Genomic DNA, 24,222 nt, shown 5'->3' with positions numbered 1-24,222 from the left:
GTGTGGGCAGATCTCTCTCTAAACAAACCTGTTGCCTGACCATACACTGCAGAGTAATTTCCCAATAGTTTTCAGAATGAAATATATCAGGAATCGGCCTATCGGTGCGACTGTTTGCTGCCTGGCTGGCTGCCCACGTGGCCCGAGTATGACATGATACAGCCACTCGCAGTAACGGTGGACAGGCCTGGAGTCACGTCAGCGAACGAGTGAGAATTTACAGGGGGGACATTTATTACTTCGGGGAACATTGGCCAGGGGTCCTTTGCATACGTTGGTTGTTGCAATACCATATTTCGTTACCACCGTGCACCCGATCGAGTATGTGCGATCAAGATTTTCCAGCATGTCCAAACGATGCCTTTGACCGATTTCATCCCAAAATCAATTGAACTATCGATTAGGCAGACATGTTGCGGTACTGATATTCGTCCAACTCCCTAAAATTATCATAGTGGATGGTCGATCGGGCTGCAAAATCGGTTCCTGTATTGACCACCTTTACTCACTAAAGCCTTTCGGCAGTGTAATGCTGATGCAGCGTAATAATGCGTATTTATTGATCATTCACAAATAGATTAATCCTACACTGCTCCAGGACTAAAGACTACAAGAAGCATCATAAAAAAGTAACCCTGAGACATGGGCCATGTGCACACTACCCACATTTCAGCCTCCTGCAAAATCTGCTCAGTTAAGCATTAGCAGCTTGCTTCACTAAAGCACCTATCAGCGTAAGTTTATTTGAACGCAATGAGCGATCCTGGCGGCTTAGCGTGCACTCTTAAGGGACACTTAAGCCAGGAATAAAAAAAATCAGTTTAACTTGCCTGGGGCTTCTACCAGCCTCCTCCAGCCGTCCCGTGTCCTCGCAGTCACTCACGGAGCCTCCGTCCCTCACAGCCAGCTAGTTTTGTTTTCGCTGAGTCAGTGTTCTTTCTATAATTAATTAATTTGGCTGTATTGTAGTCGCTTATTTGGCTACTAATCCCATACACAGATAGAGGGGAAGGTTAAACCCATATAATACATAGACAATAAAAGGAATGGACTGGGGTCGCACACCTTCATACGTATACCAAAATATAAATTTATTGATAGCTTAACTACAGATCATCCCATAAATACCCACAATGTAATTGCATAAATCCCAAACAATTAAAACCAACAAATGCGGAGCATCAGTAGCTATATGCATGTGACCACACTGTGATGATGCTTATATTGGATATAGCTATCCTGACCAGGAAATATACCATACCATCAAAACAATCATCCGCGCAATCTCACTCCTTTCACACTTGTGCCTGAGCTGATCAAAGTGTCGGGGGGCCCCCTTATCCAAACAATGAAGTCTGATGCACCATGACTCCAGCAAGATATGCTTTAAAAGTTATGCACATTTCATTTCGCTGCCGCATATAGCCTGGCAGCATTGGTTGGTCTCACCCCTCCTCTCGTCAGCTACTTCTCTGTAGTGTATTCCGGGTACAGGTATTAAACCATTCAGTCCTGCCCCACTCGCGCTGGGATCAGTAGAGATGCCTCCTCACAGCGCTGTGTACAGCTACGATGCAAGACGCCAGCCCGGGATCCCATCCGGCATGTGTGGAGGAGGATGCTGCGTCACACGCATCCGCGTAAGCTCCGCCCACCGACGCGTTTCACGTCCTCATTGGACGTTTCATCAGGGTGTGTCCAAGCCTTCTACTAGCCCGTCCTTTGTATCCACCTTGACTCCACCCCCCTCTCTCCGTTATCCTGTCGTTGACATCATCCTATATGGAAGCTCACGCTGAGGGGGAGGATTCCTGTGAATACCACCTGTTGCATTGTAATATTAGGCAATGGCTCTCATTCTCTTCTTTTTTTGCATACAATAGTACATTTATATGGGCAGAGTCGGCATTAAGGCAGGTTGTACTGAGGCCCACAGCCAGAAACAGAAATACTGATCTTCACATTACTACTTATCCTTGTCATTTCTGTCCCCAATATACATGCAGACATATTTTCGATTGAACTCATGTTCAGATTTATTTAGGCAGTTCCTCAATCTCTCAGCTACCTTCATGGCAGGCATATAAGACATATAATAAGTTCTGCTTGTATCTTCTTATCTTCCCTCATTCAAAGAGGCACACTTAAAGGCACAGTTCATGTTTGTGGCACAGTTCATGCACTGCGGATCCACTCACAGCTCTTGCTCTACCCTTACATCTAGTTTGTCCCAGGACTTTCCTTATTAAGGGACCACAATCAGGGGACTCGTCACTAAATATACCTATTGATTCTGAGGAAGGGGGATAGGTCCAATTCTGCATTGAGCCCACCCGGAGTCACACTTCCAAGTTTGAAGATCCACATGGCCTCTTTGCAGTAGAGGACCTCATCAAAATCTCCCCTCCTCCCAGAAATCTTCAAATTATAAATTCCCCTAACTGAGGTCCCCTTCAGGCTATTCTAATGATGATCCCTATAATGGTCATAAATTATCCCTGTAGCCTTGCCACTTGTAATCTTACCGAAATGCTCCAGCACCCTCTCTTTTAATGCTCTTTTAGTTTTACCTATGTATTTTAGGCCGCAAGGGCATTGTATCATATACACTACTTTTTTTGTGTCACAATTTATAAAGGATCTAATAGTATATTCCTTTTCTCCCCTGCAGTCAAAAAATACATTGGTACGGTCCACATAGGGACACATCTTACATTTCGAGCATTTAAACATCCCCATGGGTTTCCTCTGGTCAAGCCATGTAGAAGGATTTTTTTGTAGTTCACTATGTACCAAACAGTCCCTCAAATTCGGTGCCCGCCTTGCTGTTAGAAGTGGTCTCGGCCCTACAATTTTTGCAACCTCTTTATCCGAAGTCAAAATAGGCCAGAACTTATTGAGAAGTTCACGTAAGTTTGCCCAATGGGCTCCAAAGCCGGTTATAAGGCGCATATGTCCCTCCCCCACCGCCCTTCGCGGCATCCCTCCGGGGGCCAGCAATTCTTGCCGGTCCTGGCTCCGTGCCCTTTTTAGAGCTTTACGTAACACCGAGTGTGTATATCCACGTTCTCGGAATCTCTGATACATCATTCGGGCCTCCTGTCTGAAGTCATCATCTCTCCCACAGTTCCTCCTAAGACGGAGGAATTGTCCATATGGGATTCCCCTCTTTAGGGACTGTGGATGATGACTTCCAGCATGCAATACCGTGTTACCAGCAGTAGGTTTACGAAAGGACATTGTGGTCACTTTCTTTCCGTCTATTTTCAGCATGAGATCCAAGAAGGGTATCTCCATACCGAACGAAAACGTTAATCGAATATTCTTTTCATTGATATTGAGTTTGGACACAAATTGTTCCAACTCAATCTCAGTGCCCCTCCACACCATTAAGACGTCGTCTATGAATCTAATCCAGAGGGCGACATGTGCACCATACTCCGGGGTAGGGAAAACTTGTTCCCTCTCCCAGAGTCCCAAATGCAGACATGCATAGGCTGGTGCACACGACGCCCCCATCGACGTTCCTCGTAATTGCTGATAATAACCTCCATCAAAGGTAAAGCAATTCCGCGTTAGAATCAATCTCATCGCCTCAACTATAAAGGCATTATGAGCCAAAGCGGAGGGATGCCGCTCGCGGAGGAAGAAGGACATTGCCCGGAGGCCCTCCTCATGTGGGATCGACGTGTAGAGAGACTCCACATCGATCCCGACAAGGAGGGACCCCGGGGGCACCTCAAAACCGGCCAGGACACCCAAAACATCCCGTGTGTCCTGCACATAAGAAGGCAAGGCCTGGACCAATGGACGTGTTTTCCTATCAACATACTGACCTAAACGTTGGGTGGGACTACCCACCGCGGACACAATCGGTCGTCCGGGTGGGCTGGACATAGACTTGTGGACTTTCGGAATAGTATATATAGTTGGAATATTATACGTAGTTACAGTAAGGAATTCACATTCTTTGGTGGTAAGTATTCCCTCATGTAATCCATCATCAATTAAACTATTAACCTGATTCTTAATTGCAGGAAAGGGGTTTTCACGAAGTTTTCGATAAGTATTTTCATCGTTTAACTGTCTTAAGATTTCTTTCACATAATCATCTTCGTCCATGAGAACAACATTCCCCCCTTTGTCACTAGGCTTAAAGAGGAACTCCAGTGAAAATAATATAAAAAGGTGCTTAATTTTTACAATAATTATGTATACATGATTTAGTCAGAGTTTGCTCATTGTAAAATCTTTCCTCTCCCAGATTCACATTCTGACATGTATTACATGGTGACATTGTTACTGTGGGCAGATTATGTAGCTGTTCTGGCTTTAACAGACAGCTATAAACAGCCATTTCCTGTGTGTGTCATTGTTACATTGTGGCAGTTTGCCCAGAGTACCGTAAGGTACCAGAGCCTCTTGTGGGAGGGGTTTCAGCACAAAATCAGTCATACAGCGCCCCCTGATGGTCTGTTTGTGAAAATCATTATATTTTTCATGTAAAAGTGGGTATCAGCTACTGATTGGGATAAAGTTCAATTCTTGGTCGGAGTTTCTCTTTAATGACTAGCTTTGGGGCTTTTTGCAATTCTTTCAACGCTATTCTTTCTTGTAAAGTTAAATTGTTATCCCCTTGAGCCTATGCATGTCTGCATTTGGGACTCTGGGAGAGGGAACAAGTTTTCCCTACCCCGGAGTATGGTGCACACGTCGCCCTCTGGATTAGATTCATAGACGACGTCTTAATGGTGTGGAGGGGCACTGAGATTGAGTTGGAACAATTTGTGTCCAAACTCAATATCAATGAAAAGAATATTCGATTAACGTTTTCGTTCGGTATGGAGATACCCTTCTTGGATCTCATGCTGAAAATAGACGGAAAGAAAGTGACCACAATGTCCTTTCGTAAACCTACTGCTAGTAACACGGTATTGCATGCTGGAAGTCATCATCCACAGTCCCTAAAGAGGGGAATCCCATATGGACAATTCCTCCGTCTTAGGAGGAACTGTGGGAGAGATGATGACTTCAGACAGGAGGCTCGAATGATGTATCAGAGATTCCGAGAACGTGGATATACACACTCGGTGTTACGTAAAGCTCTAAAAAGGGCATGGAGCCAGGACCGGCAAGAATTGCTGGCCCCCGGAGGGATGCCGCGAAGGGCGGTGGGGGAGGGACATATGCGCCTTATAACCGGCTTTGGAGCCCATTGGGCAAACTTACGTTAACTTCTCAATAAGTTCTGGCCTATTTTGACTTCGGATAAAGAGGTTGCAAAAATTGTAGGGCCGAGACCACTTCTAACAGCAAGGCAGGCACCGAATTTGAGGGACTGTTTGGTACATAGTGAACTACAAAAAAATCCTTCTACATGGCTTGACCAGAGGAAACCCATGGGGATGTTTAAATGCTCGAAATGTAAGATATGTCCCTATGTGGACCGTACCAATGTATTTTTTGACTGCAGGGGAGAAAAGGAATATACTATTAGATCCTTTATAAATTGTGACACAAAAAAAGTAGTGTATATGATACAATGCCCTTGCGGCCTAAAATGCATAGGTAAAACTAAAAGAGCATTAAAAGAGAGGGTGCTGGAGCATTTCAGTAAGATTACAAGTGGCAAGGCTACAGGGATAATTTATGACCATTATAGGGATCATCATCAGAATAGCCTGAAGGGGACCTCAGTTAGGGGAATTTATAATTTGAAGATTTCTGGGAGGAGGGGAGATTTTGATGAGGTCCTCTACTGCAAAGAGGCCATGTGGATCTTCAAACTTGGAAGTGTGACTCCGGGTGGGCTCAATGCAGAATTGGACCTATCCCCCTTCCTCAGAATCAATAGGTATATTTAGTGACGAGTCCCCTGATTGTGGTCCCTTAATAAGGAAAGTCCTGGGACAAACTAGATGTAAGGGTAGAGCAAGAGCTGTGAGTGGATCCGCAGTGCATGAACTGTGCCACAAACATGAACTGTGCCTTTAAGTGTGCCTCTTTGAATGAGGGAAGATAAGAAGATACAAGCAGAACTTATTATATGTCTTATATGCCTGCCATGAAGGTAGCTGAGAGATTGAGGAACTGCCTAAATAAATCTGAACATGAGTTCAATCGAAAATATGTCTGCATGTATATTGGGGACAGAAATGACAAGGATAAGTAGTAATGTGAAGATCAGTATTTCTGTTTCTGGCTGTGGGCCTCAGTACAACCTGCCTTAATGCCGACTCTGCCCATATAAATGTACTATTGTATGCAAAAAAAGAAGAGAATGAGAGCCATTGCCTAATATTACAATGCAACAGGTGGTATTCACAGGAATCCTCCCCCTCAGCGTGAGCTTCCATATAGGATGATGTCAAAGACAGGATAACAGAGAGAGGGGGGTGGAGTCAAGGTGGATACAAAGGACGGGCTAGTAGAAGGCTTGGACACACCCTGATGAAACGTCCAATGAGGACGTGAAACGCGTAGGTGGGCGGAGCTTACGCGGATGCGTGTGACTCAGCATCCTCCTCCACACATGCCGGATGGGATCCCGGGCTGGCGTCTTGCATCGTAGCTGTACACAGCGCTGTGAGGAGGCATCTCTACTGATCCCAGCGCGAGTGGGGCAGGACTGAATGGTTTAATACCTGTACCCGGAATACACTACAGAGAAGTAGCTGACGAGAGGAGGGGTGAGACCAAATAATGCTGCCAGGCTATATGCGGCAGCGAAATGAAATGTGCATAACTTTTAAAGCATATCTTGCTGGAGTCATGGTGCATCAGACTTCATTGTTTGGATAAGGGGGCCCCCCGACACTTTGATCAGCTCAGGCACAAGTGTGAAAGGAGTGAGATTGCGTGGATGATTGTTTTGATGGTATGGTATATTTCCTGGCCAGGATAGCTATATCCAATATAAGCATCATCACAGTGTGGTCACATGCATATAGCTACTGATGCTCCGCATTTGTTGGTTTTATTTGTTTGGGATTTATGCAATTACATTGTGGGTATTTATGGGATGATCTGTAGTTAAGCTATCAATAAATTTATATTTTGGTATACGTATGAAGGTGTGCGACCCCAGTCCATTCCTTTTATTGTCAGTGTTCTTTCTATGCCTGCATAGGCCTGGCCACTAGTATCCTTCTTCAATAGCTTCCTGCACAGGCGCAAGGCGCTATTGCAGACGGGAACACGAAGAAAAATATGCGCGGGCAGGCCTGTCAGCGAAAACAAAACTAGCTGGCGGCGGGGGTCCGGAGGCTCCTTGAGTGACTGCGAGGGCACGGGACGGCTGGAGGGGGCTGATAGAAGCCCCAGGAAAGTAAAACTGCTTTTTTATTCCTGCCTTAAGTGACCCTTTAAGTTATCGCTGATCCTTCTAAATGCCATGCAATAGAGAGGTAGTGCGACCGCGATACTTCACTAACGCGGCCGCGTTAATTAACTAAGTAGCGGCCGCGCTATTGAAGTGTTGCGGAACGTAACTGCACACGTGCACTTGTTAAATTTAACACACGCTCGTTCAAGTGAACTCGTGCTGACTGGCGTGTTACTTTTAGCGAATCAACCCGTAGGGAACTTACAGATAAAGTAAGATTAATGAACAATGACTTGTTCATGGGTATACAGTAAGAAGGTGCTGGATTCTTTAATAAAATAATTTCAGGGGTAGTACAGTATTAGCAGTTGATTGTCTGTCTGATTTTTTATAACCAGCTTTTTGGGTTGTTTTTCCAGAATGAAAAACCCTCACCTTCGTGCCAAATTAGCAGAGGTCCTGGAGGCTGTCATGCCCCATCTGGAGCAGACTCAGAATCCACTAATCTCTAGTGTCTTCCATCGGCAGCGAATCTTCTGCTCATACAAACATGCAGCACGTCTTGCAGAAGCTCTCATAAATGTGTTTGTTGATATAGAATTTACAGGTATGTAACATGAATGACTCGTCCCTTACAGTAAGGGCCTGAGCCCACAAACGCAGTTGTGTCCGCTTCTGTCCGCTTTTCAGCATCTGTTAAATTGATGTGTAACTGAAAAGCGGACACCGCTGCGTTAGTGGGCTCAGGACCTAAGGCGGCATTTTTCAAACCACTGCTCTAATGTCCCAAATGTGCATCTACAGGAGACCCTCATCAGTTTGAGCAGAAGTTTAACTATCGGAGGCCTATGTACCCTATTTTGAGATATATGTGGGGACAGGACACCTATCGGCACAGTATAAAGGTTAGGAGATTGAAATATCACTGTAGCGTATTTGTAGCATTTACTCTTTATTGTAATAACACCACTTTTGCTTTGCAGAACCTGGCAGACTATGCAGCTGAAAACCTCGAGGCTGTTAAGCCACCGCTGTTTTTACGATTTTTGAATTTGCTGATGAATGATGCTGTCTTCTTATTGGATGAAGCTATCCAGGTAATGAACTGAGAGTCTGTTTAGTTGTGAATGTATCCTGCAGGTAATATAAGTTGTTCTGGATTAACTGTGATTTATTCCCATATCTGTGCTTTCAAAATCGTTTGCTTTATATGCATATTTGATGCACTTAACATTGAAAAGCATGTTTATGTACTTAAGGTTTAGTTGCAGTTTGCCACACACATTATGTACAGAAGTGTGACTGACCCTAGGCTGGTTCCAACTATGCCAGAGTGACAGCCTTTCCTTCTAGTACAGATATGCTGTGCCACTCTAGGGGTCAGGGGCAGTATCTGGTGCACTGTGGAGTGGGATGCGTGTTGTTCTAAGGGGCAACTGGCGACTGACTCCCCAAAACAACTTAAAAGGTAGGAGGAACTTCCCTCAGAATGAAACATAGTTTAGGGTAAAAAAAAAGAGGTAGTTTATTGAAAAAACACCAGACAGCATTTTTCATGGACATCAACCTGCTTCCTCAGGTCAGTGAGCAGTGCCTGAATATAAAAAAAAAACTCTTTGTTTAAGAGCTGGTCCACACTAGGTCCGGAAACGTATCCGTGGCTGCGTTTTTCAAACCTGATGAAAAACGGAGTCCCGGATACTAATGTTTAAAATAGCAGCCATCCTCCCCCAAGTAAAAAACGGATCCGTCTGCGTTTGCAGGTCCGGACCTGCTGCATTTTCACGCAACGGATCAGGACCACGGATACAGGCAGGGGTAGTGAAAGCAATGAGAAAACGCATCTCCAGCTCCACAGGCAAAAAACGGATGTGAAAACGGATAGCCTGAGCTTTATGATTGGCCCAAAAAATCCTCCCACTCCTTCCTAATGATAGAGACGTTTTCTGTCAGGGAAAAACCTGAACGGAAACCGATACAAAACTGATGCAAAACTGATGCACTTTCATCAGTTTGCAGTACGGTGGGTACTTCCCCTGATCCGGACTGCAGTGTCCGTCCTGCAACCGGGTCTAGTGTGGACCCAGCCTTACCCTAAACTACCGGTATGTTTCTTCCTGAGGTAAGTTTCTCATATCATTTAGATCTGATTTTAAATGTTTTATTTTTGTACTAGTTAAAAGTTCTTCCTGTTAAAAAAAAAATGAGCCAATAGGTCATGGCCACGACAATCCCTCTCCCCTTCCGTGCACATGGCCATGTTCCCGCACACGTTCCCGAATGCACACGCTCGCACTCCTGCGTGTGTTTTAGTGCGCAAGCCCTGGCGCCCGTCGTCCTCTGCTGTCTGAGGTCCCTCCACGTGCCGCGCATGTGCGCCAGGTACAACACAGAGACACAGGAGGACGCGGCGACTGTGCTGTTATTACTGTATATATGATATAGAACTCTTAAAATATATTGGGGCACCTCCTTCCCTTCCAGTTTGTATCATAGCCCACTCCCAACATGGGTGGTTATTAGTTTGGGCCATTTACAGTTTTTAACCTTATTGACCCCAACTACAACATTTCTGGAGAGTGACCAAACCCATTAGAACATACAGGGTCCCACCCAAAGCTTTTTACCGTGGTGGCTTTTCATCAATCAGTGTTTGTGAGTACCATCTTTATTGCTTTTATTTCTACTGTTTGCCTAACATACAACTACACCATAAGGGGTTCCTGCTCTCTCCTGTGCCGTTTTCCTCTTTCTGGAAGATTGTAGGTTTTCCAGACCTCCGCTCTGGTCACAGTGGAGATGGGACAAGTGTGAATGGGTCCATCCAGTCCCCACCCCCACCTCCAGAATAAAACAACTGTAGATGAGGGTCCTCGGTCCTCTCCAAGTGCTACAGAATCCTCTCTATTTCTCACTACCGAGATCTTTTTTTTGCTCAGCTCCATTCACAAGTTAATTATGTAAGCACACTGAAAAAAGTTATACCTTTCACAGGAGGTCAGATACAAATACATTATCTGACCAGAGGTAACAAACATACTCAGAGGGGAATTGTTCTGTCTTGTTTACTTCAGTCTGCAAGCAGGAACAGGGGTCAGACAGGAGAAGGAAGGACAATAGTGCAACAATTGTTCTAATTATAAGAAGTTATTGTATGTCACTCTAGCCACAGTGAAAGCAGCACTGTTCCATGTTCTGTCACTGACGTTACAGTTGAAAGAATTTGTGGACTATGAAATGAATTGAATTCTGATGTATCATTCTGATCCTTTCTTTTCTGTAAAATCCAGTACCTGAGTAAAATTAAAGTCCTTCAGATAGAAAGGGACCGGGGAGAATGGGACGCTCTGAGTGCTGACAGCCGGCGAGAGAAGGAGTCCAGCCTGCTCATGTTTGGACAGCTGGCCAGGTTCCACAACATCATGTCTAATGAGACTATTGGCACCTTGGCATTTCTTACTTCAGGTAAAGTGCATGTTACACTTTAAGGGTAGAAACACACAGGCAGAATTGCATATGCGTTTTCCACTATCTGCTATGGCGATTCTGTTCCTTCCCTATGTGTTTATTGTAAGGTGCAGGTAGTCCCCAGTTTTTGATCAACAGATGTATGAACGTACTGCCATTTTGATTGCTGCCGCCCCGATGATGTAATTTCGGTGATGATGTGACGGGACAAAGTCTGCCAAGAGCTTTGATAACCTAAAAAAATGTAAAATACATGTAAACACATACAAATAAGTACTTTTCTTCCAAAGTAAAATTAGCCATACATTATTTTTCTTCTATGTTGCTGTCACTTCTAGTAGGTAGTAAATCTTATGGAATTGACAGGTTTTGAACTGATAATTCCTGAAAAAGGATATATACAAAGATGCTGGCCAGCCTCACTGCATACTACTTTGGCAGTTAGACCGTGCACTAAGTGCTTTTGAAAATAAAGAATATCCTGACAATCCCTCATGAGGAGATAAACTAGTACAAAACCCGTCTGTTCCGTCACATCTCTACTACCTACTGTATGTAACAATAGGAGAAAAGTAATTTATTACTAATTTTACTCTGGAAGAAACATAATTATTTTTATGTGTTTACATATATTTTATCCTCTTAATGACAGGCTGACTTATAAAAAAACGTCCTGCTTATCACATTATTTTAACTATGTCCCTAGTATATTTGGAAATAAAGGTGTATTTTATCTTTGGTGGGAGCTCTTAATGGCTCTAGGACGTTTTTATAAGTCAGACAGTGCTGCTGTGCGCGTGCTCGTGCGCGCTCCCACGCATGCACATGCATTCCCTTGCACGTGAAAATAGTGGAAAAAAAAACCCACCAAAGATAAAATACACCTTTATTACCAAATACTATATTGTCACCATACTTTGTACTAGGGACATAATTAAAATAATGTGATAACCAGGACAAATAGGCAGATAAAATGTGTGTGTGTTTATGTACAGTAGCAGTGTTTATATTAAAACTATAGAGGATGAAATTGGAGAAATAGTGTATTTTTTCATGTTTTCCTTGTTTTTCCCTTTAAAATGCATAGAAAATAAAGTAATTACTAAAAACAAATATCAACCCCCAAAAGCTCAATTGGTGGTGAAAAAAACAAAATATAGAAACAAACAAGATATAGATCATTTCATTGTGATTAGTACTGATTAAGCTATTGGCAAATTGAGGGCCGGTTCACATTGAGCTTATGAACCCAGCGCATCCGCTCCTGCACTGCGATCCGCTCCGTCAAGCGGAAGGATCGTGCATGTCGGGAACGTCCGCTCCAGTGAGCGGAACGCAGGGAGCGGAAGGGAGCTCAACGCAGCAATGTGAACTTTCCCATCGGGAAAGCATTGCTTCCACTGTTGCGTTCCGCTCATCGGAGCAGAACGTAAGCTCAATGTGAACCGGCCCAAAAGGGATGAGCACTGAAAGGTGAAAATTGCTCCTGTCCGTTAAGGTAAAAACGCCTTTGGGGTGAAGTGGTTAAATTTTACAATTTTTTAATTTTACAATTTTTTTTGAGATAGTGGGCCTTTAAAAGGTGTGCACAGAGCGAGCATTGGCTAAAGAAGAATCTTTAATAGATTATCATTTTTATCAGGGCTGTGGAGTCAGTCCAAAAATCCACCGACTCCGACTCCTCAGTTTAGGATTCCTCCGACTCCACGACTCCGACTCCTCTAATTTGCATATTACAAGTTTGTTGATTAAAAGTATGTAACATGAAATTCGTCTCTTGACTGCCAACGCTTAGGAATTTTACAAGACAACTGAAGTGAGAAGGATATGTAGACTACTATATTTATTCCCTTTAGACTAAAACTAGTCCTTGGTAAGAGTACTTGTAAAAGGTACAAACCGGAACAAAGAACATCTATCAGGCCCTAGGCAATGTAAGTGTGGGTACATGTAAGAATGATGTGCAGGTACTCTGCAGGGGAATGAGGAGATTGTAAACAGACAACACCTCTGTGTTCAATGTGCACAGCATTCTCAGTGGATTCCCTGCAGCTCTGTGGGGAGTGCATATGTAGAGTATAGTACTACTGTGTAACAAAGTAAACCTGAGACAGATGAAATTGAAGTTTTATACATACCTGGGGCTTCCTCCAGCCGCCTTCAGGATAATCAGTCCCTCGTTGTCCTCCTCCACCACCTGGATCTTCTGCTATGAGTCCAGGTACTTGAGCCAGTCGGGCGTAGTGCGCATGCACACACTCCGCCGCCAGGAGCATACTACACCTGTGCAGCACAATTGCGCAGGTGCAGAATGTTCCTGGCTGTGGGAGCGGCATGCGGCCGGACAGCGCTGACTGGCTGAATTACCAGAACTCATAGCAGAAGATCCGGGTGGTGGAGGACAGCGAGGGACTGATTAGCCTGAAGGGGGCTGGAGGAAGCCCCAGGTATGTATAAAACTTTACTTTTCATCCGTCTCAGTTACCCTTTAATTTGTAGTCACCAAACCAAATTTTAACAACATATCACATTATTTGATTTCATCAGCAAAGGGAGTGCATACATTTGCATAAATCCGCATCAATGCAGAATTATTTCCATCTCGTTGACCATCTCTATTAGTGACACAGCTACACATCAGGCTTTATTCTTACAGCATAGATGTTATTTAGTATATATAAGAGATTCCTGTGTACACATCATATATACAGTCACAATCAGATCTGTATATCTGACCTTAAAAATACGGGGACTGCTTTATTGAAGCAGCACAAGTAACTAATTTTGATTGGTTTATTTCATTTTTGTGGACTAAGCACAGCTATTACTGTATATATACTGTATATATACATTATTTTTAATAACTATTATCTGAGAAATAGAACATTTTATCATATTTTCTATTTTAATTACAGTTACAAATTCATTAGGAGTCGGAGTCGGTGCATTTTTTCCCGACTCAGACTCCGACTCCAGGCACCCAAAATTGCCCGACTCCACGACTCCGACTCCACGACTCCGACTCCACAGCCCTGATTTTTATGTCGTTCAGTTAGAACAATAACAGTACAGTTTGCTCAGTGCAATATTCTGGTTTTGAATACTGAAATAGGCTGTGGAGTGCAATCCTAGGAGACTTATGCTGCCCATACACGGTACAATAAAAACGTTAAATTTTCCTGTTTTTTCGACCAAAATTATCAAATCGAATGAAAGTTGAAAAGAATCTTTTTTTTTTTTTTAGATCAAGAAAAATGAACAATTATCCTGTTTTTTTTTCAATACAAATCCAATCCTACATGTTGGAAAAATGTTTATATTCGATCTAACGGAATAACCAAACTAAATTATCTAATAAAAAAAAGTAAAATTGTACCATGTATGGGCACCTTTAGGCTGACAAAGTTATATATGTGGCATTCAATAAGGCTACAGTCGCACTGAATTAGGTGCAAAGCATATGTAGCACTTTGCAGTTTGCAAGGGGTTTCAAATTGGACGGCTCATGGTGGCACATGCGTAGCAGGACACAGTATGTTGTCACCAGCCATTTAAAAAGCAGCATGGGGTCCAGTAGTTCGGTGCGCACAGTTATGACGTAACCCGATGCCTTGCAGAATCTGTATTGTAAGCCTGCAAGGGCTTTGCTGTACAATTAGATAATTGTTACATCTGTTACGGTAGTTACTATGTCTACCAATTCCGTATTATGTACCAATGTTGATATTTTGTGTATACCAGTGTCTGTATTATCACATACCCTATGTTTTCTTTCTTACTCTTACGCCATGGAATATGTTGGCGCTATATAAATCAATCATAATAATATGAGGCAATGTGAATGCACGGATTGTGTAATCATTGGAGCGTATTGTTGTGCGGTTAAACATTGTTCTATCGCAAAGCAACGTGCATAGTGTGAACATAGCCTAACACATAACATTTCTGTTGCTAAATCTGTTCATGTAGAAATGTAATTAAAAGTTTTGCTTTGTATTTCCTTCATTCTCCAGAAATACATTCGCTCTTTGTTCAGCCATTTTTAGCGGAACGCATCATTTCCATGCTCAATTACTTCCTCCAACATCTTGTGGGGCCTAAGATGGGAGCCTTGAAAGTGAAGGATTTTAGTGAGTTTGATTTCAAGCCTCAGCAACTAGTTTCTGATATCTGCACTATCTATTTGAACTTCAGGTAATGCAAAACTTATATTACAGCACATGGGAGATGAATCTATGTATTTAAATGTATAACCAGGGCTAGAGATATTCTGTTTCCATTTTTTTCTTCTTTTTCAGTGATGAAGAGAATTTCTGTGCTTCAGTGCCAAAGGATGGCCGCTCCTATTCCCCAACACTATTTGCTCAGACTGTACGAGTGTTAAAGAAAATAAACAAGCCAGGGAATATGATAGTGGCTTTCACAAATCTGGCTGAAAAGATAAAGGTACGAAAACAGAGCTAAATGTGTGCCATGCGTTTAGCCACTGTAGTTTGGAATATTCATGCAAAAGAAACAGCTGTACAATCTCAATGTGTTCATTTTATTTAGCTAGTTACATGTTGCTGAAGCTGTGGAGGTGGGGGAATGAACACACCTGAAACACGCATGTGGCAAATCTAGTCAGATTTCAGTTAGCTGATTCGCATGCTTGTTAAGAAGGGTCTATGGCTAAAAGTATTAGAGGCAGAGCATCAGCAGGGCAGCCCGGCCATTTGCATTGTTTAGAAGGAAATACATGTCAGCCTCCATATATATATATTTAAAAAAAAATTAACCCTTTGCACACTCGCATGCAAATGTTTAAACAAATGCATTCACAGATTCACTTATCCAGGCACCACTGTTATCCCTACAGCTAAGTTAAAAGCCGGGGGCTTTGTTTAAAAAGAAGGTATTCTCTTGCGTAGTCGCCTACACTGCGCAAAAGTACACAGGTAATCATAGGTGTCCTAACTCTGGCCCTGTAACATGCATAGTGCAGACATGCAAACATTCATTGCATCAAACCCATCAAGGGATTAGGAGCACACATCCTGACGGCCTCTCCTGGGACAGATAGCGCATCAACCAATCGCACAAGGGAGCTAACGTAATGTATCCATGCACACCATGCACATACACCAGCATAAACCTAAATCTTCACCTTTTCTCAAATAAATCATCAGGGACATCTGTATGGCTAATATTGTGGCAAAACCCCTCCCACAGTGTGATGTCATGACTATGGTCCTGGCAGTTTGCTGTTTGTGAACCTCATTGCGGAAAATAATGGCTTTTTCCAACTGCCAAGCGACCAGTATCTCCCTCTGTGCATAGAAGTCTCAGTAAAGAACATTCCATACAAATCCCTTGGCAGAACTAAAGATGTCACCGCTAGTGATACATTTCAGAATGTAAATCGGGGAGAGGAAAACATTTAAAAATTGGGCCAATACTGACTGACTAATCTATAAATAAATATTGTAAAACATAAGCAATTTTATTTATTATGTATTTTTTTCACTACAGTTCCTCTTTAAGTTTATTTGAAAAGACACCTGATCCAGTAAGAGTAGGCATCGCTATCGCTTGTTTGTATGGACCATTATAGTGCACACGCGCTATGAATGTCACCTGCAGAGTGTGGGATTCGATCCCTTAGGTGACAGTTCTGGGTCTAGTGCTGTTGCAAGGCTATAGCTTCATAATACATTCTGGATGGGAGAGGACAGACAGTGAGGCAGTGCATGATAAAGTGACTTCTGGTGGGAGGGGCAAAGAGGAGAGCAAAGACATTGGCACTGCAGATCTTTATGCGACACAGTGGGGTGGCCGTGTATATATGCTAGATTCTCAGCGGAGATCACCCCAATTGGCCGTCGAGGTTAAGCATACACAAAATTATTTACCAGCCCTTACACTGTTCATCTCTATCAATGCCTTTATCACATATGAACGGATATTACACTTTTAAATCCAAAATTATAATTTGTGAATATTTTGTCCATTAGCATCATGTCTGCATAGGATTCTCCTGTCTTCTGTGCAAAAATAAATAAAATAAAATAGACTAAAACTGATTAACCACAGCAGATTTTTTTTTATATAAATGTATACAATTATATTTGTATAATGTATGGACATGCACTCCCTGTTCAGCTAAGTGGCATATTTTGTTATATGGAGGAGAGGAGAGTAGCAGTAGACTTGCCACAGGGACAGTAACATGGCAATCATCCAAGTCCAGTACAGCCAAGCAGCATCTGCTACTGACCACAGGTGAGCTGCCTACAGGCGTAGGATTGTTGCTGAAGACAACTACAACTGTGACAGTTATCTTATGTCTGTTTCCATTCACACGAAGAGGAATTCCATTGAATGTGGACTTTTATTAGCAGATCATTAAAAGATTTCTGCAGAAGTCACTAAATCCTGTCTCTATAGCTGATGATTCAGTCTGTCTTGATGATTCTTGGCATCAGTGGGGTAACCTGATTCTGTTGTGATTTCAGTCTTTGGCAGACCGGCAGCAGCAAGAAGAGGAGACGTATGCTGATGCCCCTGATGAGTTTCTGGATCCTATTATGAGTACTGTAATGTCAGATCCCGTCATTCTACCATCCTCCCGTGTTACTGTGGATAGATCAACCATTGCTCGACATTTATTAAGGTAACACTTAGAAATACGAATTGGATTTTATTTGGAAACTAAACCATATTTCACGTATAACTCACACAGTGCATGAGTGTAGCAGACAATACTAGATTTTATTTGCTAAAATGTATCAATGTGCAGGTGAATGGGAGAAAAGGATTTTTACTTACCCGTGCCTTGTTCCAGCCTCCTGTAGTCCATCAACTGCCTCGATGTTCTCCCGGTCCCATCCACTATGCCCCTGTCAGCCCCATGAAGTCTACGACTGGCCCAGTCATGGACAACTGCGCATGCACAATCCCAGCAGTGCGCACCCCCATCTCGCTCCTGTAGTCGGGAGAGTTTTGCGCGTGCACGATCCCAGCCGTGCGCACCCCCATTTCGCTCCTGTAGTCAGGAGCGTTCTGCGCGTGCACGATCCCAGCAGTGCGCACCCCCATCTCACTCCTGCAGTCGGGAGCGTTCTGCGCATGCACGATCCCAGCCGTGCGCACCCCCATTTCGCTCCTGTAGTCGGTAGCGTTCTGTGCATGCACGATCCCAGCCGTGCGCACCCCCATCTCGCTCCTGTAGTCGGTAGCGTTCTGCGCATGCACGATCCCAGCCGTGCACACCCCCATCTCACTCCTGTAGTCGGTAGCGTTCTGCGCATGCACGATCCCAGCCGTGCGCACCCCCATCTCGCTCCTGTAGTCGGGAACGTTCTGCGCATGCACGATCCCAGCCGTGCGCATCCCCATCTCGCTCCTGTAGCCGGGAGCGTTCTGCGCATGCACGATCTCAGCCGTGCGCACCCCCATCTCGCTCCTGTAGTCGGGAGCGGTCTGCGCATGCACGATCCCAGCAGTGCGCACCCCCATCTCGCTCCTGTAGTCGGGTGCGGTCTGCGCATGCACAATCCCATCTGTGCGCACCCCCATCTTGCTCCTGTAGTTGGATTCTGCGCATGCAGTTAAGGCTGTAACTACGTTCGCACAGAACACTCACCCAGGAGCGCAATGAAGGGGTCTGCAGCCCGGAACAGTAAATGTAAGTGGCCCACTTCCCGGCTGGACAAGAAGCCCACTCTTGCATCTGTTTAGCAGTTGTTAAAGCACACCTGTACTGGGACAAAAAAGATAACTTTTACTTAGAGCTGGTCCACACTAGGTCCGGAAACGTATCCGTGGCTGCGTTTTTCAAACCTGATGAAAAACGGAGTCCCGGATACTAATGTTGAAAATGGCAGCCAGCCTCACCCAAGTAAAAAATGGATCCGTCTGCGTTTGCGAGGATCCGTTTTCAAAACCTGAACGGAAAGTCCGGATCTGCTGCATTTTCACGCAACGGATCAGGACCACGGATACACGCAGGGGGTAGTGAAAGCAATGAGAAAACGCATCTCCAGCTCCACAGGCAAAGAACGGATGTGAAAACGGATAGCCTGAGCTTTATGATTGGCCCAAAAAAATCCTCCCACTCCTTCCTAATGATGGAGACGTTTTCTGTCAGGGAAAAACCTGAACGGAAACTGATGCAAAACTGATGCACAGTACGGTGGGTACTTCCCCTGATCCGGACTGCAGTGTCCGTCCTGCAACTGTGTCTAGTGTGGACCAGCTCTTACCTGGGCTTTTTTCGAGCCTTTGGGATCCCCTCCATTGCACCACTGCCCTCTCTGACCTGGCTTGATTGTAGGTTACTGTGCACCTGCCTCTATAAATCACGCCTCATCACCAGGAACATTCTCTGCATGCACAGTGCACACAGAGAATGCTCCCAGGGCAACATTTGATGGAGGTCCTTGAACTAAGCTGGGTTAGAGATTTTTCTGAGTGGGGGAGGGGGGGGGGCAGAGAGGGATACCCCAAAGATTACCGGGGGTGGTGCTTGGCTGGAAGAAGCCCCAGGTAAGTATCTTTCTTGTCCCTGTTCAGGTGTGCTTTGGTGAATAGTCCAATGCATTTTTAGTAGTGTGAACATGAAAAATTGGTAGTGAGAATGATGTGAAGGCTCCCATGTTTATTCACTTTTACGGACAACTGAAGAGAGAGGTATATGGAGGCTGCCATGTTTTTCCTTTTAAACAATACAAGTTGCCTGGCAGCCCTGCTGGTCTATTTGGCTGCAGTAGTGTCTGAATTACAACAGAAACGGCATGTAGCTAATCTTGTCAGCTCTGACAATAATGTCAGAAACACCTGATCTGCTGCATGCTTGTTCAGGATCTGTGGCTGAAAGTTTTAGAGGCAGAGCGTCAGCAGCGCTATAAGGCAACTGGTATTGCTTAAAAAGAAATAAACATGGCCGCCTCCATATACCTCTCTCTTCAGTTGTCCTTTAATAAAAAATCACATGCTTGGCTGTCATACTGATTCTCTGCATCTAATACTTTTTGGGCATGATTTAGCGGGCCAACGGACGCATGTGAATGGATCCATAGATTAACATTGGATCCTTTCACATCCGTTCCGTTTGTATAGTATACGTTCCGGTTCCGATCTGGAAAAAAACGCTAATGTGAACCAGGCGTTCACATTAGCGGTTTTTTCCAGATCGGAACCGGAACGTATACTATACAAATGGAACGGATGGGCTCCCGATTTTTGTTTTGTCTCTTCTTCCCAGGGTGTACCGACACCCCATCCACTAGATCATGGAAGGATTTGGACATTACAGAATGAGTGAGATTTTTTTTTTCAATAAAGCAAGTCTCAGCCCAGTCATAAAGGTTCCCCACCCTTTCCTCCCTAAAGCGGTTTATACACTGGTCAGTGTTGCCAACAGATAGATCCCTCTCAGATCATTATCTGATCAGAGAGGGAACCTACGGTATCTAATTAAATCCCTCCACACACTACACAAAGATTTGAATAGATTTCAACCTCTATGTGTCCCCGCATCTCACTTCATAAACCGGTTCAGGTTCATTTTAGAACTCCCCATTTCCTGTACTCAGCTGGGTGGCTGGTCAGTTGCAGGTCCTCAGGAAAACTAGAGATTGTGTTCAATTTTCGGCAATTTTCAAAATATTGATTTACCTAAAGTACTAATAAAAATTCTCCACCATTTCCTACAGTGACCAGACTGACCCATTCAACCGAAGTCCCCTCACCATGGATCAGCTCAAACCAAATACTGAACTGAAGGAAAAGATCTCCAAGTGGCTGTCTGGGCGTGTACAGCTTAGTGAGAACACAGGACATCGCTCTTTATAGGGATGCACAGATTGAAATGGGTCTTCTGATGGTCCAAGTGGAGAATGTGAGCGGAGACTCCTACAGAGCACTTCCTTTGCCTCAGTGGGCAACTTGTGGGAGGAATCTGACCCATCAATGGAAGAACTGTGTGGGGAGTTACTACTGAAGAAATAACTAAAGAAGATACAGTCACATGCTAATAAATTACATGTAATATGCAGTTAAAGTGTACCTGAGGCGAACCTTGGGTCAAAAGCTAAACACTTAACTTAAGAAGTCAAAAGTGAAATACTTAACCTAAGAAGAGGGATGCCTCTGGATCCTGTAGAGGCTTCAGATGTCATTCTCCATTCCACCGTTGCCGAACGCTGACCCCCAAAGGAATCATCTTGTGGGATTCTTGCTTGCAACTACACCCCTCTTCAAGCACGAGCGTGGCTGTAATGCATGAGCACAGCTGCGCCTGCCCAATAAGCTGCTCATGCACGCTGTACTGTGCAGGCGTGGTCATACTCACACAGACTCAGCTGTGCTGGTGCATGGAGAGGAGCGTGGTCATCATGTGCAGGAGAGTCCCGGGCACCAGTGGAGGATGGCATGGGAAGCCTATGAAGAATCCAGAGGCTTACCTCTTCTTAGGTATTTAACATTTGACCTGAGATTCACCTCAGGTTCTTTTTAACTACTTTGCTGCTAAGGGGATTTGCAAAGGTAGTTCTTGCCTTGCCTGTGTATGCTTTGGGTTGTTGTAACAGATCTAGCACATGCTATTCCGCAACTAGCCTGGCAGCATATGTGAAAAAGTGTCATGCAACCAAAATAATTTGACTGTGACTGCAGTGTTTACAGCACGTGTGGGCTCCTCCAGCCTTGCCTCATCCTTTGAGGACATTTCTGTATTTATTTTCAGGGTTTTATCCCTAATCATTAAAAAAAATTCAGACCCTTTAAAATGGTGAAAGATCACGAATCCTAAATTGTCCAGGGGGAACATAACCTCTGGGTCTAGGTGGATTCCAACAGGAAACGACTTGATAAAGGTTTGTACAGGAATTTAAGTCCACCTAACATTGCTTATCCAGCTTTTATGCTTCAGGACACGGGTGAACCGGTAATACAAAATGCAGGGGCCATGCAATCAACTGTAGACTTCATACTTTTATAATTAGTCAGGAAAGATGTGCATTTATTTGCAAATAAATATGATTTTTAAAATATAGGCCACAGCATAATTTTCTGTGCTTCCTGGGATTAGTCCAGCTGTGTTTTATTCAGGTAAAATGACATTTGATTCTGTGAATTAGACAAAAATATGTAAAGCGTATATGTGTAAATGTTCTAGCAAGACAATAAATACTTAAATATGTCTGTGTCGTGAGGTACATTTTGACTGCTAAACTGTAAACATTGAAAATTTCAGGTTAATAAATTGTAAATCTGGTTTGTGTGTTTGCAGTGCTGAACTGGGATTTGTTATAGATGGGGTCTTTATGCCTCACATGGTGGTCTTTTGTCCTTGCTACTATTCTGTAGGGTAGTGATACATGACTAGGCCACTGTATTTAAAGGGTACCAAAACTGACATGTGACATAATGATACGTTTTTATACAGTGTCATTACAGCATATAATCCTCTAGAAGTACGGTATAAAGTATATTTTTATTAAAGAAAATCTGTAACAAAAAAGAGCCCCTAGGAGGAAGCCTCCGTATCCTTAGTGTACCATAGACGAAGCAACTTGCTTTAATGAATACTATATACTAGTAGGGACATGAGAACAGACACCCTGCTGTCTGTTTCATTCTGGGCTCTGTTGCCTGCTTTATCAGGAGGCTCTATAGCTGTGAGAGCAGTCTGCTCAAGCCCACCCCCCTCTCTGCCTGTGTTCTGCACAGAACTGCATCACAGAAAGTGCAGTGCCTGTGATGGGAGTAACCGCTTAGTAAACATATATTTATCTACTCAGCTAATTAGCAAAGGCGGCCTTAGAGTACGTGAGGCCTGGGGGCGTGTCATATGCGGGGCCTAGACCCATAAGTGTAGGACATCCACCATACCACCATGCACTTGGGGTTGTCCTCATCTAATGCAGTACGCCTTATTATTGTTTAAAAACAATTAAGTTTGTTAAAGGCCACTAAGCCAACCAATAAACTGGACATGGGTACTAAGCTGCAAGGAGAACGCCAGCGCATACCACTAAGACTGCATCTGAATTGACCACCAGCTCAGTGTGTAGCACCTATATAGACTTTCTGCACACTTCGCATTCAATTCAGATGCAAATATGCTACTACTTATCATACAAACAGGAAACTCAGGAGGAGGGGCTGGGAGCAGCTAACCTGACAGTTACATAGTTACAAAGTTAAGGAAAGGTGGGGGGGGAAGGCTGCGCATCCCTAAACACATGTTGCAATTGAATGGTTAATCGCACAGGCATACACCGCCTCTGCCAGACTGAAAAATGCATGCCCTGCATCCAAGACAAGTGCTAACATTAAACTAGGAGGTACTTTAGCGTCCAATATGGGTCCTAAGCTGGCTGGGGATCTAGGAATGGGTAATAGGCAAGCTGGGGCGCTATGGATGGGTACCAGGCTGGTTGGGGAGCTAAGGATAGGTAGAGGCTGGCTGGGGAGTTTGGGATAGATACAGGCTGGCTGGGGAGCTAGGGGTGTGTACCAGACTGTGATAGCGGCTATCATGTAGCGAGACAAAACATGAAAAAAATAAAAAAAAAGACTTTGCTGCCCCCTGGCGGATTTTTTATAAACCGCCAAGAGGGTTAATCTATTGTGAAGCGCTGCGTAATATGTTGGCGCTTTATAAATACAATAAATAATAATAATACTGTGGACCTATACAGATGGTTTGTTTTGCCATTGATCACATTGATTTGTGCACCGCCATGCGCTGCGGCCTCTGTGTTGGCCAGATCACTATGGCCCCACCACATCACATTGCACTTAGTGTGTCAGGTTCCATTGACTTTGCTGGCCGCTGCGGCAGAGGAGAGTACTGTGACATGATGCGATAAGTATGAAAGGGGCCTGACTGTTAAAGGGAACCTGAACTGAGTAAAATGATTTAAAATAAACACATGATGTAGCTGCAAATGAATATTACATACTTGCCTCGCCATCAGTTCCTCTTTTCCTCTTACAGTGATCCCTTCCAGTTCTGACAAGATTTTGTCAGAACTGAAATATACCAGTTGCAGTCAGTTATATATCAGCTGCTGTCAGTTAAAACTGTGGAAGGTAATGTCCATGTTTCCCTATGTCTCAAGGGGGCGCTATAACAGTTTAACAGTGTGCTGACCAGGAAGCTGTTATGGGGTAATGGCCATTCTCAAAATGGAGGACAGAGAATTCCATCGATCACAGTGGACAAACAGGAGAGGAGAAAGAGATTGATGAGCAGACTACATGGGAGGTAAGTATGACCTGTGTATGTTTATTTTGACTTTTTATTTTCAGTTCAGGTTCTCTTTAACCACTTCAGCCTATCTGGATGGAAGTTATGGGAGATGAAAGTTGCATAATATGAAATGACACTGAATGCTGAAGTGGTTAAGAATTCAGGTATGCAAATGACAGTTAACGGAACT

At 43.9% G+C, this 24,222-nt stretch overlaps 1 protein-coding gene across 2 annotated transcripts in view; it reads left to right on the top strand.

The window, feature by feature from the left end:
- UBE4A (ubiquitination factor E4A) overlaps positions 1–21,974 on the top strand; it is a 70,581-nt gene extending 48,607 nt beyond the window's left edge. For both annotated transcript variants that reach the window (XM_068240867.1, XM_068240866.1), the window contains exons 13-20: positions 7,744–7,931; positions 8,129–8,229; positions 8,308–8,421; positions 10,615–10,789; positions 14,806–14,986; positions 15,091–15,238; positions 17,287–17,444; positions 20,488–21,974. In XM_068240867.1, the coding sequence (XP_068096968.1) occupies positions 7,744–7,931; positions 8,129–8,229; positions 8,308–8,421; positions 10,615–10,789; positions 14,806–14,986; positions 15,091–15,238; positions 17,287–17,444; positions 20,488–20,626 (1,204 nt within the window). In that variant the 3' untranslated portion in view covers positions 20,627–21,974. The remainder of the gene's footprint in view (positions 1–7,743; positions 7,932–8,128; positions 8,230–8,307; positions 8,422–10,614; positions 10,790–14,805; positions 14,987–15,090; positions 15,239–17,286; positions 17,445–20,487) is intronic.
- The last annotated feature ends 2,248 nt before the right edge of the window (positions 21,975–24,222 follow it).

This window comes from Hyperolius riggenbachi, chromosome 6 (assembly GCF_040937935.1).
Source record: "Hyperolius riggenbachi isolate aHypRig1 chromosome 6, aHypRig1.pri, whole genome shotgun sequence".
In the NCBI taxonomy this organism is placed as follows: domain Eukaryota; kingdom Metazoa; phylum Chordata; class Amphibia; order Anura; family Hyperoliidae; genus Hyperolius; species Hyperolius riggenbachi.
The sequence above is the reverse complement of the archived record's forward strand: the minus strand, read 5'-3'. Positions and strand labels throughout refer to the sequence as shown.